General features: G+C 39.3%; 1 protein-coding gene across 10 annotated transcripts in view; it reads right to left on the reverse strand.

Annotated features, from left to right (window-relative positions):
• The window catches only part of szt2 (SZT2 subunit of KICSTOR complex), a 289,561-nt gene that overhangs the window by 246,174 nt on the left and 25,461 nt on the right, over positions 1-17,926 (reverse strand). For all 10 annotated transcript variants that reach the window (XM_069939008.1, XM_069939001.1, XM_069939006.1 and 7 more), the window contains exons 7-14: positions 16,948-17,054; positions 16,653-16,863; positions 16,382-16,552; positions 11,737-11,968; positions 11,467-11,596; positions 7,630-7,775; positions 4,542-4,694; positions 2,616-2,730 (exon numbers count right to left, since the gene is read on the reverse strand). In XM_069939008.1, the coding sequence (XP_069795109.1) occupies positions 2,616-2,730; positions 4,542-4,694; positions 7,630-7,775; positions 11,467-11,596; positions 11,737-11,968; positions 16,382-16,552; positions 16,653-16,863; positions 16,948-17,054 (1,265 nt within the window). The remainder of the gene's footprint in view (positions 1-2,615; positions 2,731-4,541; positions 4,695-7,629; positions 7,776-11,466; positions 11,597-11,736; positions 11,969-16,381; positions 16,553-16,652; positions 16,864-16,947; positions 17,055-17,926) is intronic.

Below are 17,926 nucleotides of genomic sequence, written 5' to 3' on the forward strand. Positions count from 1 at the left end.
TGGAAGAAAACGACCCCTATTTTGTCAAATTTATTGGCAATGCTAAAGAAAATCATACTGCTCATTTATGAGACTTCACACTGAAGTTTTCATTTTAAATAATAAGGCTGAAGCCTTTATTATAATAACCAAGGATTTTCCAACAATATGCCATCCGTGTGTAGTAAAATTACGAATATAAAACAAAAATTACTAAAAATGCAAGAGCCTAGTATTCCAGGGAACCCTGGTGGAGAAACACTGTTCTAGACTACAGCGTCAGCAGTCTCTTGTGCCTCTTATGTATCTATGAACCATCTCCTGGGCATTATGGATTCTGTCTTGTTGCCATCTCCCAAGACTCCAGCTATGTGGACCCAGAAAAGGTTATTCTTGGTGGATTAATTCTAAATTATTCATAACATTTTTTAAACATGCGACATAAGAATGTCATCTTGAACCTTAACATTTTATAAAATCTCACCACTATGTTAATTAAATTTTGGATTACATCTGGAGCCTAAATGAACTTTTGAAGATTTCAATAATTATTTTAATTGAATGTCTTATGTTAAAGTGAGATAATGCATAACCTATTGAATTTAACAAACACCACTCTTCTTCCAGGTGATTAATAGTATCAATAGGTTGTGAAAAACAATACAATGACTACAGGAATAGCAGTTAAAATTATGAGTTGAATTCAGGCACGATACAGCTCCTCTTAAAGAGAGAGGACAAAAAAGTCACAGAAACTGAAAACAATATCTTTCAGGTGCTTTAAAATACACGAGGAAATCAGGGTTTGAGTGCTTCTCATCAAGAAGAAATACGATCATGCTTAAAAAAAGCTTGACAGTATCACCTTGATTGGAACCCAATTCCTTCCTTCCTTCAGTACATAGTGGCTGCACTGATCACCATCTACACTTGTCCGACACCAAGGACACGACACTGAGGGAAGGAATGCAGCAGTTCAATATGGCAAGTCATCACCAATTTCCCAGTGGAAATTCGGGATGGAAAATAAATGCTCAGATCCCAAAAGACGAATGAGAAGAAAACTTTCACTTATGAAAGCGAATGGCTGTACAGGTCGAGTACCCCTTATCCAAAATGCTTGGGATGAGATGTTTTTTTTTGGTTTTTGGAACAATGGAACTAAGGAGCACAGTAGGAACAGTAGAAAACCCACATCAGCAGTTAAACAGCAACAACCAACAATTTTATAAGGGTTTTTGAGCGCCGACATGATGCCACAAGTGGAAAATTCACATGGAATAATGTTTAGTACTCAACAAAAAAAAATCTCTGCTTACAAAAGAAGACCATCTCCCCAACCACCTCTGCCATCGGTCCCCGATATGTCCCCACCGGCAGTGCCGGCCCCTGGCTAAGGAGCCCGAGGCAACTTCTTTGATGCAGACAGCACCACACCCGATGTTGAGAATGGAAGTGCCGACTCTGACCGCAGCCTCTGAAGACTTGGACTTGGCTCTGTTTGGCATCTTCTTGGCCAAAAGCAAAGATTTTGGGTTTTTTTTTTACTGTTATTGTAATCAAACTGGCGACAACAGAGCATCAGAGCCCCACATGGGCAAGTCAGGTGTTGAATCTTTTTCCACTGATGACATCATGTCTACGCGAAAAAAAATGTTTTTGGATCTTTGGAAACAGGATACTGTTAGGTCTGCTTTGTTCATGAATGAGTGAGACAAACACCAGACTGAGTCGAAATCAGGGTTCTTTGTTCTTTATTACCGGATTGTAACACTTGCGACTAACAATGTTAGTCGGAGAATGCATTCTGCCGTTATCAGCAAAATGGTGATTTTTTATACCCTTGGATACGTGCTTAGAACATCATCATATCATTACTTGTCCAATGACTAAAACTGTTGCTATCCTTTCCCTGCTAGCTTCCTGCCTCTCAATCCATCAATGTCTCTCTTATCTTGTAAGTACAAGGATGCATTCACATCTTGTTACAGCCCTGCACAGGGTAACTCCTTACACATTCCCATCTCATGATGTTTTACCTTACAATACTCAACCTGAACTGTGAATAAGTGTTGAATATCTGCTGAAATAAAATTGCCTGAATATTGCAGATTTTACATATTAAAACATCACAAGTGACTTTCCAAGTGTTTAAAATAAAATTTGACACAAGAGATCTTTGTCATGTACCCCATGAACTTGGTTTCCATAAGGAAATCTGATGGTTGTGGAGGGTTAATAATATGAAACAAGGTGTCATGATAAGTGGTTGGCCTTTTAGCACCTTGGTGACAAAAATATCTTCACTGAGGTTAGAATCTATGGAATTTAAACTTAAGCCACTGTTGAGCAGGAAATGGGGCTCATGAATAAGATGAGATTGCCTTGAACGTGAGGAGTGACAGAACAAAAAATAAAGTTTGGAGCTACCACAGGGCTTAATGGAGTTAACTATTAGTCTACGAAAGAAAAAACACACCAAATGTTTTGCAGTTGAGCAATGCCCTGATAAAGAATATATCATTATAAAAATTCCAACACTAATTGCCTCTGACCCTGAGACTAACAGATCTTTAATACAGCCTGTTGGCTGCATGAAAGACTGTGCATATCTGCTCCAAAAGCACATACAGTACCTTATTCCTAGCTTGCGCTTGCATTCCAATGGGGAATCCCAGGCGAAGTACCATACAAGGAGCTTTGGAAATAACCCGCACAAGGTAAAAGGAAGAAGGAGGTTGATCTGCTCCACTATCAATTAAAAAGAAGATTTTTACTCAAATAATGTTTTAAAAGTAGAAGCAGAAGTACACATTTACACTCCCATTGCAGTATTCAAAATTCCCTGTGAAATTAATTCCCTTATATCAGTGAGATAGTTCCATGAAATCAAAGAACATTAAAGCACAGAAAATTGACTCTTTGGCCCTTCTCGTCTGTGCTGAACTATTATTGTGCCAGGTCCAATTGACCTACACCCAGTTTATATTTCCTCAAATGATTCCAATTTGTGGTAGGCAAGTCAAGTCTTACAAACTTGATTTGAGTTTTTTGAGGAGGTGATGAAGGTCAGTGGATGCTGTCAACATGGACTTTAGTATGTCACTGGACAATATTGCATTGGAAGACTGATCCAAAGGTAAAAACACATGAGATTTTCAGAACTGGCTTATTCACAAAAGGCAGAGAGTAATGGTGGAAGGGCTGGCTAGAGGCCCATGGCCAGTGGTGTTTCACAGGGATTGAAGTTGGCACTCTTGTTGCTTGTGAAATATATAAACTTGGATGAGAGTAGAGGGGTGGGTTTAGTAAATTTGCAGATGACACAAAGGTTGGTGTGTGCAATTGTGAGGTTTTATATTTGAAGAGGTCGAGTGTAAGTCAAGTGTATGCCTTTAATGGCAGAACCTTTAACAGCATTGATATGCGGAGGGATCCGAGGCCCAAGTCCCTCACTCCCTGAAGGTGGCCATGCAAGTAAATAGGCTGGTAAAGAACGTAAATTCATTGAATGGAAGAATTTGCTAATGTAGGTATACAGTAAAACCCCTGTCATTTTAAAATTGGTGCACCTCACCATTAGTTCACCAATCACACAAGTGTAATCACAATCAAACAGAAAATATATTTATCCTGCATCTACTAATCTCCATAGCAGCCAAATACCAGGGGTTTTACTGCATTAAATTTTGGTTAGACCACATTTGGGAGTACTGTTGCAACTCCGATCATCCCATGACATGAATGTAGGTTTGTGATAGGGTTCAGAAGAGAATCACCAGGATACTGCCTGAATCAGAGGGTCTGAATGACAAGGAGAGGATGGACAAACTTGGTTTAATTTCTCTGGACCACTGAAGGCTGAGGGTGGACGTGATAAAGTTTATAACATTATGAGAGGCATAGACAGGGTAAAAAGAATCTTTCTCCAGAGGGCATGCATGAAGGTGAGAGAGGGAAAGTTTAAAGGAGATGTTCATGGCAACTTTCTTTTACCTCCCGAATGAACCTCTAGGACAGTGATGAAAAAAGACATCTGGATAATCCCACGAATACTTGGAAAAATACAGATCATGTGCAAGCAGAAGAGCAGCACAGTTTGTGCAATGCTGTTACGCCACCAAACCAGGTTCAAATCCAGTGCTGTCTGTAAGGAATTTGGATGTTTTCTCCAGGTGCTCCAGTTTCCTCCCACCATTCAAAATGTATCAGGGACTGTAGGCCAATTGGGTGTAATTGGGCGGCATGAACTCGAGGGCCAAAAGGACCTGTTACCGTGCTGTATGTCTAAATTAAAATTGAAATCTGGCATCATGTTCACTCAGACATTGTAAGCCAAAGGGCTCATTCCTGTGCTGTTCTTAAAAGTACAAACATTTCAGACAGAGTTTGAAAATAGCAAGTTAACTGTATCTTACACACACCTGAATCATCTCTCATCTCGTCTTCAGTTTATTGCCAGTCTTGAAAAGTAGAGAAGAGTAGGCACACATATATATCATGCTACATGCTGCACAGATTATAACTTTCCAAAGTATTATGTTACATAAATTAATTCTTACTTGTAGTGGAGTTTAACATATGAATATCCTTCTACCAGCACAAAACTACTCCAATCCCGTAGAAGAGAAGTTAGTGCTGAAAGAGAAATGCGACACTGGATGGTGCTGTAGCGGCCATTACTTCCTGGAGTATGAATGTGCTTTGGCACTGGGCTGAAAATGCATTGGAGCTGAGCATTAGGGACACTTTTTTAAATATAATTTTTTATTTATTACTTCACCGTGAACCATGTCAATAACAACATATACAAATATTCATCATTAAAATATACAGTGACATTTTCATTTCCCCCCTTCTTCCCCACCCCATAACGTAAAACAAGAACTAAAAAGAAAAATAAACAATAAAAGATCACAAAAAAAGAAATTGTGTCATCCAAAATTCAATATTTAGGATTTTCGTACTTGTATCTTATAACTTTAAGAGATGGAGATGTGAAATTGGTGGTTTCTAATATGTTCTCAAATTTGTTCAAATAAAGTACGTTTGTCTTTTAGAATATAGGTATTTTTTTCTAATGGAATACACTTATTCATTTCTATGTACCATTGTTATATTATTTCTTTATTTTTGCACTGAGTCATATCAATAACAATATCCACAAATGATCAATAGTGACATTTTTTATTTTCCCCCACTTCCACTCTCCCCTTCCCCACCCAAAAATTAATAAATGATAAAACACTTAAAACAAAGAAATAACCAAAAAAAAGGAAAAAAAATTGTATCGTCTACTTTCACATATTTAAATCTTACTGTGCACATAATTGTGTTGTTTTACGAGATGGAGGTTTGTGGTCGGCATTCTCCGACATATTTTTTGTATGGTTCCCAAATTTGTTCAAATAATGTACACTTGTCTTTCAGATTGTATGTAATTTTTTCTAATGGAATACACTTGTTCATTTCTGTAAACCACTGTTGTATTTTAAGATTTGTTTCCAATTTCCAGGTTGTCATAATACATTTTTTGGCTACTGCTAGCAATATCATAATAAATTTTATTTGGGCCTTGTCTAATTTTAGTCCTAATTTTTTTGTCTTTTATATTATTTAACAGAAAATATTTTGGATCTTTTGGTATATTGCTTTTTGTGATTTTGCTTAATATTAGGTTTAGATCTTCCCAGAACGTTTTTACTTTTGAGCATGTCCAAATTGCATGTAATGTTCTTCCAATCATTTTGTTTTGCAATGAAAACATCTATCTGAAGCTGTTGGGTACCATTCTTTTAATTTCTGAGGAGTGATGTATAATCTGTGTAGCCAGTTATATTGAATCATACATAATCTACTATTTAACGTGTTCCTCATTGTTCCTCTACATAACTTCTCCCATGTTTTGTTCTTTATCTCTGTGTTGAAATCTTTTTCCCAAATTTGTTTCGGTTTATACTTCATTTCATCTTCTTTATATTGTAATTTGATGTACATGTTTGTAATAATTTTTTAATTCTCATTGTGTCTGTGATTAAATATTCATAGTTGCTACTTTCTGGTAATTTCAAGCTATTTCCCAATATATCTTTTAGGTAAGTTTTCAATTGGCATATATTGTACTTTGTTATATTCCATATTTATCTTTTAATTGCTCAAATGTTAATAAATTATTTCCCAAAAAGCAATCTTCATTGTTGTATTTTTAAAGTTGCCTCATTTTTTCAAGTTATCATTATGCACTTTTTTTGCTGCTGCGAGTGCAATCATAGTAAATCTTTTTTGAGTTTTGTCTAATTTTAGCCCTAATTCTTTGTCTTTTATGTTGTTTAACAGGAAGATTTCTGGATTTTTTGGTATCTTATTTTTTTGTAATTCTATCTAATATTAAGTTTAAATTCTCTCAGAGTTTTCACTTTTGTACATATCAACATATTGTTAATGTGAAGCAAAGCACACTGAATGTTCCCCCCCCCCAAAAAAAAGGTTTGCTTCCTGAAAAAAAAATCGGAGATTATGATCAACAACTTCAAGCTGAACACAAAAATAATTTTAGATTGCTCTGTCATGTGGAAAGTTGGAGAAGCATTAAATTAACTTTTATTGAATTTAGCATGTTTAATTGTAGAATTAAACAACTGACCCAAAATGTTTTGCTGCTTATTTTCGTTTGTACTCAGCATCTGATGCCTCTCGTGTTAGTGTCAAACAATGGTCATCCAGCATTGATCAATTCCAATTGCCCTGATTTTGCTTTTCCGTGGTCGCAATGTCTTTGTGAAACCTTTCATCATGTTCATCACTGATTGCACCAAGATCAGCAGGGAAGAAATCCAAGTGCAAATGCAATAAATGCTACTGCCTGAAGAACGTGCATCAACATGCATTCAACAGAATTAAACATTATTTTAATGGTTAAAAAGCCTTCCCTTGTTGTTTGTTGTTGTTTAAATGCTGTTACAAGTGATTTGCTGTTGCTACTGGACTGTTTTTTTTACAAAAAAAGGCCAGTTCCCGACCATTTTGGATAATCGGAGTTGTACTGTAATGAGACTCAAGCTCTTGTTTATCTACCCAGATCCATGAGATAGGAACCTTTGCCTTCTTACCATGCTCATGACATTCTCTCTTCACCTAATTATTTACAGTTCTTGATTTAGAAATAAAATGAGTTAAAACAATTGGAAAAGAAAAAAAAACATGCATTCAACCTATATCAACCTACACAGCATCTGTATGTGAGCTGCTTTTATAGTCAGTTTGCATCTATCCTGACAAAGCATTCCCAGGCCTAAGACAATATTTGCATAACACCTGCATTGCGTGCATGCCCAAGCATGCTTGGACTGACCAAAGCAACTTGCTTTGTGGGCAATATACTAGTAGACTTAAAATATGCCAGGAAATCATATCTATAAAATACTGTACATGATAGGAAATTTTTAAGATGATTTTTGTAATCAGCAGCCCAAAAATGTTCAGGAAGCAAAATTGCTCAGTGTAATCAACATCACTGCAGTATAGTATTCCTCAAGTTTTTTTATCCAAGTTCCAATAAAGCCACATTAACATTACAGGAGAAGCATGACATATTTTCTCCCAAAAAGATAAGTCCTCACTAATTGCACAAATGATTGAATTTGAACTTACATATCATGTTCCAACAATATGCCAATGCGATGCATGTGAAGCCATCGCTGCCAGAAACTGGCATCCATAGATAATATTGGCTTCCAATATGAGGCAAACTGAGATTGACTGGAGTCCTTAGCACCACTATGCTGAAGTGAGAGTACCTAGAGAGGACAATATACTATGATTGCAAGCATCTTACAAATGAAAATGAATAATTCAATAATACACATGCTTAATCTTTTATCCAAAATTTCAAAAACCTCTGAAATCTGAACATTTTTTTGATGAATGCCATCTGCTCATTAAAGCTCACGTTTGGCATCAAACATGACCTGATGCGACCCACTCTTAACTCACAAAACAAGAGTACGGCCCTTCAATTCGCCATATCCAGCCAGGACCCAAAAGAGAGAAAAAGAGAAAGGGAAAGAAAAGGACCAGGAGAGGGAGTGCCTGGCCCAGGGAACATCATCTCAGTGGGCCCACATTACCTTTCATTGACTCTGCCGAGTCAGCCGGCGAGCTGTGCTGTCACCTGCAGTTCATGGAGGAGGATGTGGAGTTATTGCAGCGCTACATCGAAGACCAGAATCAGCAGCTGACCGACAAGCCAAACGTGCTGACAGGAGTGCCCGGCTACCTGGAAGCCAGCTGGGTGGTGGAGGAAGCCAGTGCCGGCTCGCTGCAGGAGGAGCTAAAAGCTGAAGTACGAGAACCGCGTGCTCATCTCCAACATGCAGCGCTGCGAGCTGGCCTCACACCTGGGCATGCACACGGCCAGCTCGCGTGACAGCTATGCTGACAGCCACATGGGCAAGAAGGAGAGCGATGGTGAGGACAGGCATCCATCGGTCCCTCAGCCCAAGAAGGAGGTCCCCATCAAGGGAGTGAGTAACTACTAGGTGGTGTGTGAGATGGTGGGCCACAGCTTGAAGCTGCTGAGAAAGCAGAAAGACAGATTCCCTGGACAACATCAAGCAGGAGACTGAATGCCTGGGTTGTACAATCCAGTGGCTCATCACCAACACTTACAGCCTCATCCATGATGCCAAGCTGCTGGTGATCAGCGGTGGCCACCAGCGAGGATGGTAAGGTTTATTTTTATAGTCTACCCCCTCCTGTCCAGTGTTGCCGCAACATGTCCCTCCCCTCCCCCCCCCCACCCCCGTCCACAGCCCCTTCTAGTTGGAGTATGTCTTTGTTTTGCACGAATCAGAAACAGCGCAATTACTTAAAAGTACCGCCATTACTATTACTGTACGATGTGAAAATTTCCAAATTCCGTAACTGTCTGGTCCCAAGGATTTCAGATAAAAGATTAAGCACCTGCACAACTTTGGTCTATAGACATTTATCAAACCTCATGCTTCATTCAATCTAAAGGCGAGATTATTACTCCAGAAGACACCACCAGCGTTGCCTTAGTTGCACTGATACTCCTACTCATGCATAAAGTCTTTGGGATATTTACAAAAAAATAAATTGCTGAAACTTGTGCAAAAGATTGAAAGGCCTCTTTCTGCATCTATGATTTAATTATTATATCTTCTATAGCTTATTTGTCCAAAACAATGCCCAACTATTTTAATTCTAGGGTTGCTGGTTCTACTCCTTTATCCTGAGTGGTTTCAATTTTACTCACCTTTGGTGTTTAAAAAAAAGAATAATTAATTTTTATTTCATTTTATTATTTTTGATTGTATCAGTGCTACGCTTGTACAGTTAGGTCAAATTATTTTCCAACCTTACGTTTATATTGGTTATGTGTCATATATCACAAAAAACAACACAGAACGTTTGTTCAAAGGTGAGAAACCAAGATGTATCCTAATTTTTCTTATAAATTCTAGCTTGACAATGGTAATCGGTCTGAAGATGTTTCTCTGAAATGTGCAACAATCTGCCTCAATGACCAACATAGGTCATTACGCACAAGATTTATTTCTACTTGGGTACTCCATTGTTCAAACTTGACCTGTACTCTATTATCTTTGCCTCTTTGTTCAAAATTTAATTGGTTCTATTGACCTCCATTTTACATTATTTCTACTTTTTGACAGTGAAATGTAATGAGATATTGCAAGTTATTAAATTCCCACGTTTGTTATCTCAATACATTACAGAGGATGTGTGATTCCTGTTCTTGCTTTCCCACTGTACTTCACACTTGCCCAAAATAAATTTGTGCCATTATTCTACCCATTTACGCATTTTAATCAAACTAAGCAATTTTCAAGTTGACTATTCTTGGGTCATATATCTTATTATGTGGGGAAGCATTTAATCTTTGCAAAAGCATTCATTTTTAAAAAATTTAGACATACAGCACATTAACAGGTCATTTCAGCCTACAAGTCTGCCCAATTTACACCCCATTAACCTATACCCCTGGTATGTTTTGAATGGTGGGAGGAAACAGGAGCCCTGGGAGAAAAGCCACGAGGATGAAGGGAGAACGTACAAATTCTTTACAGACAGCGCAGGATTCAAACTCTGATCCGGTCCCAATCGCTGGCACTGTAAAGGTGTTACACTAATCACTATCCCAACCATGCTGCCCTAAATGGGAAAAGATTTTTCTGCATTCCCCACCAAAGCAACCTTGAAGGAATTAAACTTTCAACATTTAAATCTTATCATTAAATTAGTAAGATACAGATCAAAAAGAAAATGCAAATGCGTGCAGGTTTAGACTGTGCAAAAAAAAACCTCCTGGAATCTACAGTTATACTTGCTTTGATAGTAATCAGAATTAATGATACCTCAGTATCATTTCTTTTACTTGAATCTTTTATGTGTAATTGGATATGACTGATTAAGCCATCATTTATTGTTCATCCTTAATTACCCATGAAATCTCCACATGCAAGGGTGATGAAGAGTTAACTACGTTTGCTGTGGGACTGGGACAACATACAACCTAAATCATGGAAGGAAATTCTCTCACACACTGCTGAAGGGTGCTTAAGAAATAGTTTCAAATTAACCAGTGTGATTATACTTAAGTGCAAATTCTGCAGTTTCTGTAGATACAGATTCAAGCCTCCACATTTCAAGCCTGAATATTTGCCCAGTAATAACCAAAAAACCACTGCTTGCTCTCAGCTGAGGGGATCATTCATTAATTAGCTAGTGTTTAATTTTAGAGACATGATATGCAACTAAAGATTTTAATCACAGTTAAACTAGAATGTTTGGTTAGGAAATATTTGTTCAATCAAAATAGAATTGGCAGGGTGCTGAAAAATGTAACATCCCCTTTCCTTGTGCCAATGCGGCAATCTCATGAACTTAATGTAGATTTAGTTGCTTTCTTTTTGCAGGATTGAGAGATTCTCAAGGCACTTATGCAAATATCCAAAGACATTTATTTTTAAGTAAACACAATTAGAAAGGTGACATTTGATTTTATCCACAGTTTAATTCTTGCTTCAAAGCAATTTTTGCAGCATTTTGCAAAATTTCATGAGAACAAGTTTATTTTGCCTCGTATACATAAAAATTCTGCTTATGGGATGCTAGATAGTCAATGGAATCATGGCAGTAAAACCCCTGGTATCCAGCACCTGTGGGGATTGATAGATATCAGATAAGTGAATTTTCCAAGTGCTTGAGATTAGGTGTTACACATGCCAATTTTAAACTTTAATATTTTTGACCCATTTATTTTCCACAATATTTTTGCCAGTTGATTGACAGGGGTTTTATATATTATATTTTCCACAGAATCTCTCAGTCCAGTCCAATTCCTTCCATGAATACTGCCTGATAAGCCGAGTTCCTCCAGTATCTTGTTCTATAGAATTAAAATATTTCTTCAAAGACTGGAAAATTTATATAATTATAGAATACCGGAGTTGTAGATCCTGGAGGAATGTAGAATAATGGAACCCCATTCTTGGTGCTTTCCGGGATGGTGTAGTGTTCAGGAATAGTGTTGAAAGATTTGAGATGCACCAACATCTGATCCGTCTGATTAATACTATTCATAAAAAGAAAACAAGACATTACCTTTTTATTCTCTATACACAAGTCATAAACTTTTCCTCACTCTTTCTTCCATTAACCGATCAAAACATTACAATAGTCACCCAATTATTAAATCCTTTCACGTGTTCTTACCTCTGCAAAGTGGTCCAGAAACGACGGATAACTGTGGTCCGATATGGACTAGTTATGGGTTTCCTCATAGTACAGCTAATATCATGGAGCATATCATAGCTGCCCTCCATTGTTACCTCCACCCAGGTCAAACGCTTGGTTATATCCAGGGGCCATGAGGCTACCACCAGGTACTCGATTCTCATGTTATGTTTCCAAAGAAGCACCAGTTTGACTTCTAACTGAGTTCCACCTAAAATCAAAAAAATGAATGGATGTGTAAAAACAAAAATCTACCCCATAAAGAGCTAACCACAAAAACTGAAGCCCATTGAAAAGAAGGGCAAGGGTTAAAATTTGGAAAATAAGAACTGGGCCAAATGGCAGATTTAAGATCGAAGGAAATAGAATGTGGTGCCCCCTCCATGCTTTAAGGAGAAGATTTTCCTGCTTTATGATGCATCAAAAAGACACAAACATTGGATTACATTTCAAAATTTATCAATTTTTCCAAACTTGATGCCACAAAAGGGTGACGCCAGTTGACTGCAGCTGGACATAGATAGGCTGGCAGAATGGGCAGATGAGGCAAATAGAACTTAGTTGAAAACTCATGATGCTCTGTAACATTGGTATTGGTAAAAGAGACAATGGTACACATCAGAGTGTTGGAACAGGCAGTTTGGGGGGTGGTGGGGAGATTGGTAACGTGTAGACATTTGAAGGGAACAGAATACAAAGGAGCCATGACCCAAATACTCTCCATCAAAAAATGAACTATCCTGACTTGGAAATATATTGTCATTCCATATCAATAGGTCTAAATTAGGGGTCTCCAAAGTGGTCGCCATCGACCCTTTGGGGTCGACGAGACCATCCAATGGGTTGAAAAATGCCAGGGGGTTGAAATGGGAATCATCCTGGAGGGGAGGAGAGGGCAATATGTATCTAGTGATGAGATCAAGTAGTAGGTGGCGGAGGAGGATAAGGGATGCATAGGCTGGTGGGGTGGTCAGTGAGGACAAGTGGCATCCTTTTCTTGTTGCGTGTAGAGGCAGAGGGGGCCAGGGCACATGTGCAGGTAATGGAGGATATGTGGGTGAGGGCTGAGTTGACGGTGCTAGTGGGAAAGCCACGTTGTTTGAAGAAGGAGGACATCCCGAGGCAGCTTCTTCAATGTGGATGGCACAGCACCTGATGTTGAGAATGGAATCACCAATGCTGAAAATTTGGATCCAGCTCCATTTGGCACCTTCCCAGCCAGAACCAAAGGGTTTTTTTGTATATTATAATCATTTGCTTAATTTACAGGTTTGATACTTGGCGATTCGGGTGTTTTAACAAAGTTTGGGTTTGTTGCTGGGAGGCCTGGACACCATGCATATGGTATGCAGTTTCCCTCGCTAATGCATATGGAAGTTGAACAAATACATACCTCAATATTTATTTTTGCATCCTGGGGGTCTATGAAGGATAAAGAATTCCATGAAAGGGGTTGATGGTCTAAAGATTTTGGGGACCCCTGGTCTAAATCATGAAACCTCTGTTCAAACCACCCTGCTGCAGCACCTTCACCAAGGACTACATAGTTCTAATATATTTCAATACGGCTTCTTTATGCACCTCCATCATTCATACTGAAGGCCTCAGAGCCCTTTATTTCTTTCTGGACAATAGACACAAACAGTCCCCCTCCACCACACCTTCCACTGGCTGGCAAAACTTGTCCACCCATCAACAACTTCTCCTTTGACTCATCCTACTTTTTCCAGGTCAAAGAGGTAGCCAAGGGTACCCACACGGACCCCAGCTATGCCTGCCTTTTTGTTAGCTACATTAAGCAATCCATGCTGCAAGCTAACACAGGCAAGGCCCCTCAACTCTTCCTCTGCTACAGTGACAATGGCTTTGGTGCTGCCTCATAGAACCATGATAAGCTCATCGACTTCATCCACTTTCCTTTTATCAACTCCCACATCTACCTCGACTGCACAACTTCATAACATGTCCCCTCTTAAAATTCCGTTCCATTCTCTCAATTCTTGTCTCCATCGCATCTGCACCCAGGATGAGGATTTATATGTCCTCCTTCTTCAAACAACATGGCTTTCCCACTAGCACCATCAACTCAGCCCTCACCCACATATCCTCCATTACCTGCACATGTGCCCTGGCCCCCTCTGCCTCTACACGCAACAAGAAAAAGATTCCACTTGTCCTCACTGACCACCCCACCAGCCTCTGCATCCCTTATCCTCCTCCGCCACCTACTACTTGATCTCATCACTAGATACATATTCCCCTCTCCTCCCCTCCAGGATGATTCCCAATTTGACTCCCTTGTACACTCCGTCCACACCACCAATCACCCCCTTGGCACCTATCCCTGTGACCGCAGGAGGTGCCCATATGTTCACCCTACCATTCAGGACCCCAAACAGTCCTTCCAAGTGAAGCAATACTTCATTTGTGAATCTGCAGGAGTCATCCAATGCTCCTGTTGTGGTTTTATCTACATCGGAGAGACTGGGCACAGACTGGCAGATTGGTTCATTGACACTTTGGCTCTGTCTGCTGCAATAACGTGGATCTCCCAGTGACCACCCATTTCAATTCATTGCCCCGTTCCCTTGTTGACACGTCTATCCATGGTCTCACGCACTACCATGCTGAGACCACCCGCAAATTGGAGGAGCAACACCTCATCTTCCATCTGGGAACCCTTCAATCAGACATCAACCTCCAACTTCCATTAAACCTGGACTCTTCCCCTTTTTCTTCCCCCTTCACCTCTCTCCCCTCAACTCTGTCCCCATCTCTCTTCCTTCTGTCTCCTTTCACAGAGCCAAAATCAATTCTCACCTCTCCTCTATCATATCCAATTAACACCTTTTGTTGGCCTGGACTCCTCCCCCAGCTAGTCTTGTCTTTATTCTGATGCCTTCCTGTTCTTTGTCTATTCCCGAAGAAGGGCTCTGGCCTGAAACATCAGTAATATATCTTCACCTCTTATGGATGCTGTGAGACCAATGGAGTTCTTTCAGCATTTCTGTGCATTTTTACTACAATCCCACCATCTGTAGACTTTCATGTTTCACAGCTTCTCAATGTCAAGAAAAGATGGCTAATTGATGTTGATCCCTCACCCCAAAAAGAATCCTTGATGACATTTACCAGAGAGGTTCTGGAACTAATAGACTTTAGCTACAAGATTGTGGAGTCATACATCTGGGACCCAGGCCCTTCAGCTCAACATCTCCACAAAGTGTCCATCTACATTAATTGTACTTTTCAAGGCCTAAATCTTTCATGCCATGGTATTTCTAGTGTTCATTCAAGTATTTTGAGCTGCTGCAGTCCTGTAATCTGGGAGTGTTCCTGTAATCTGGTTTGGGAGCTTGCTTCAGGGCTCAGATGAAGCAACAAGGAAAAATAATACATTTCCAAATTTGAACAGAATGCTTCAAGAAGAGGAACTCTTAGTTCTTATGCACCTGTGCTCTTCCCCTTCAATTTCATGGAGGGCAGAAGGTGCAGTTAGCAAGTAATTGCATTTTATAGAAGGTATATGCAAATCTCATAGTTCAATGGCAGTGGAGGGAATAAATGTTTAGGAAGGTGAACTGGGTATTAATCAGGTGGGTTACTCTGTTCAAGATAACTGAGTATTGTTGAGTATACCTATCCATGCAAGTGGAGAGAATGCCATCATCGGTTTGTGTAGTGGTTAACACAACCTTGTTATGGTGCCAGCAATCAGGCCCCAGGTTGAAATCCAGCAATGTCTGCACCTTCTCCCTGTGTCAGCCTGGGTTTCCTCCTACTCTTCAAAATGTACGGGGGGGGGGGGGGGGGAGTTATAGGTTAATTCGGTGTAATTGGGCGGTACGAGCTCATGGGCTGAAAGGCCCTGTTACCATGCTGTATGCCTAAATTTAAAATTTAAACATTTTAAATTACTTCAGTCTTCCTTGGTGACTGATAAAAAAGCTGTGGCTTTACTAAACAAGAATTAAATGGATGGCATCAATTCTCTAACATACAAAATCTTACACAAGGTCAGAGGAATAAGAATGGAAAATAAGCAATCAACATTTGAAATCCAGATTACATGACAAAAGGTTTCATGCTTTTCAGCACATTTTTAAAAAAATTTCTGGGATACTAGTTGAAAACTATGTCATCTCACGTTTCACAAAGTCAGAATTTGATAACCAGAAGACCTTTATCAACTCATTAAATCAAAGATCAACTCAAGGCTCAAATATGAAATCCAACTCATTAAAGCAAGTTAAAACCCCACCCCTACACCCTCCTTCACCATTTTGTTAGGACACCTGCTGACATTTTTCCACAGGTTAAGGGCTCAAGCCCGAAATGCCGGTTATGCATCTTTGCTAAATAAAGTACACTGTATGACCTGCTGAGCTTTTCCAGCATTGTGTTTTCACTTCAACCACCGTGTCTGCAGACTTTCGTGCTTTACTTCATTAAAGTGAGTTTTGCCTTCATAATGGCAGTTCAGTTTATAATCAAAAACTTTAACTGCACTCCCATTAGACAAAGTCCCTTAAACCAGATGATCCCATCCTGCTATCCTACTATAATCGCACCCATCAAACTAATGCACCACTCAACAGTATGACCTTTAATAGCATTTATTTACCTTTGGTGATATTAAGTTCCTTCACAGTGTAGCCCTCCCGTAATCTTACAGACACCACACTGGTAAGGTCTGCATGCACCTCATTCTCAGCATGTTTCTTTCGTCTCAAGGCCAGTGCTGGATTACTGCTGGCAGACACAAGGTGTTCATTGAACAATTTGTGCTGAGACACTAGGTGTAAAGAGAAAAAAGCAAATCAAAATTAAACAGTCAAATGTCTAATAGAACTAGATAGGTAAATACCCCTATAAACCTTTGTCGATATACTTGCCACAGTAATACTCTGGGTTCATGGACTCTCCATGTCTCAAGAAGCTGTACAACAAGAACGCTTTGTGATATGCATTCATGTTCAGGTTATTTTCAGTCATTTCTGGATATGTGGACATGTAAGAGCCAAATGTGGCCATGGCAATAAACTTCATGAGCTCCAAGTTGGGTACGTAACCAAAGCTGCAGTCATACGAGTACACACCTCCAACCTGCAAAAACCACAGCAAGGTTTATACCACACAGAACAACCTGCCATACCGAAGTGAAAAGTTTCATTTTTTTTTAAAAATCACCTGGATAAAAGAACAGGCAATCATGCCACAGCGTAGTTGGTTTAACAATGTTTCACATACTCCAATATCTGGTACACTTGTTACACCATCAGTAATGATTATAATACCTACAAAAGAAGCAAATCCATTCAGTTGGAGCATTAGAAGAACAATGCATGAATGCCACACAATCTTTTGCTGAAAAAGGAACTTTTATTATCCATTTCTGGCTCAGGGATCATTGAGAGGGATCACTTTGATAATCATCTAATCAATTCATAATCACAAAAACTAAAACAAAGTTCAGGTGATGGTCGAAAGCAACTTTTCATTGCAAATTACAGGCAATTTGTGAAACTCACAAGAATCAACATATTTTATTTTAGCTGAGATCAATCTGGCAGCCATCATTTACTATTCAAATATCATTCAATTGTTCATGATACATTCAGTGTTCACATGAGCAAGACAACTGAATTTGCCCACTGTAAACATAAAAGTTTCTCTTGCTCTCTTAAAGAGTTGAGGAGACCTCAACCTTCCAGATTTAGCATTCATTATTGTTTTTTTTCTATTCTTCAGGTTTTCTCTCACACTTGAACCATTTCCTCTGGTACCACATAACCATTTACCGCGCGGAAACAGGCCATGTCGGCCTTTCGAGTCCGTACCACTTCACTAGAACAACTCCACTAGCTCAAACCTCCCGCTCACCGCCAATTACCCTCCAACCCCCTCACCTCCATGTACACAAAACTGATAAGTCCTGCCATTCTTAAGGCAGCATTAATTACAATTTCCCCTGCAAACATGCCTATCACAATAGGAATTCAAGATTCTGTACCAGATAACCACTCTAGCTCATGTCAGCAGTCAATGTCTGCTGATGGCAAATCTTTGTCTGCCATACAGATGACTAAATGCAATTTGGGTCATATGACATTTGTTATGTTACATGACAATAAAATAATCTTTACTAAACTAATTAATGAAGCAGAGA

The sequence above is a fragment of the Narcine bancroftii genome, chromosome 5, assembly GCF_036971445.1.
Source record: "Narcine bancroftii isolate sNarBan1 chromosome 5, sNarBan1.hap1, whole genome shotgun sequence".
In the NCBI taxonomy this organism is placed as follows: Eukaryota; Metazoa; Chordata; class Chondrichthyes; order Torpediniformes; family Narcinidae; genus Narcine; species Narcine bancroftii.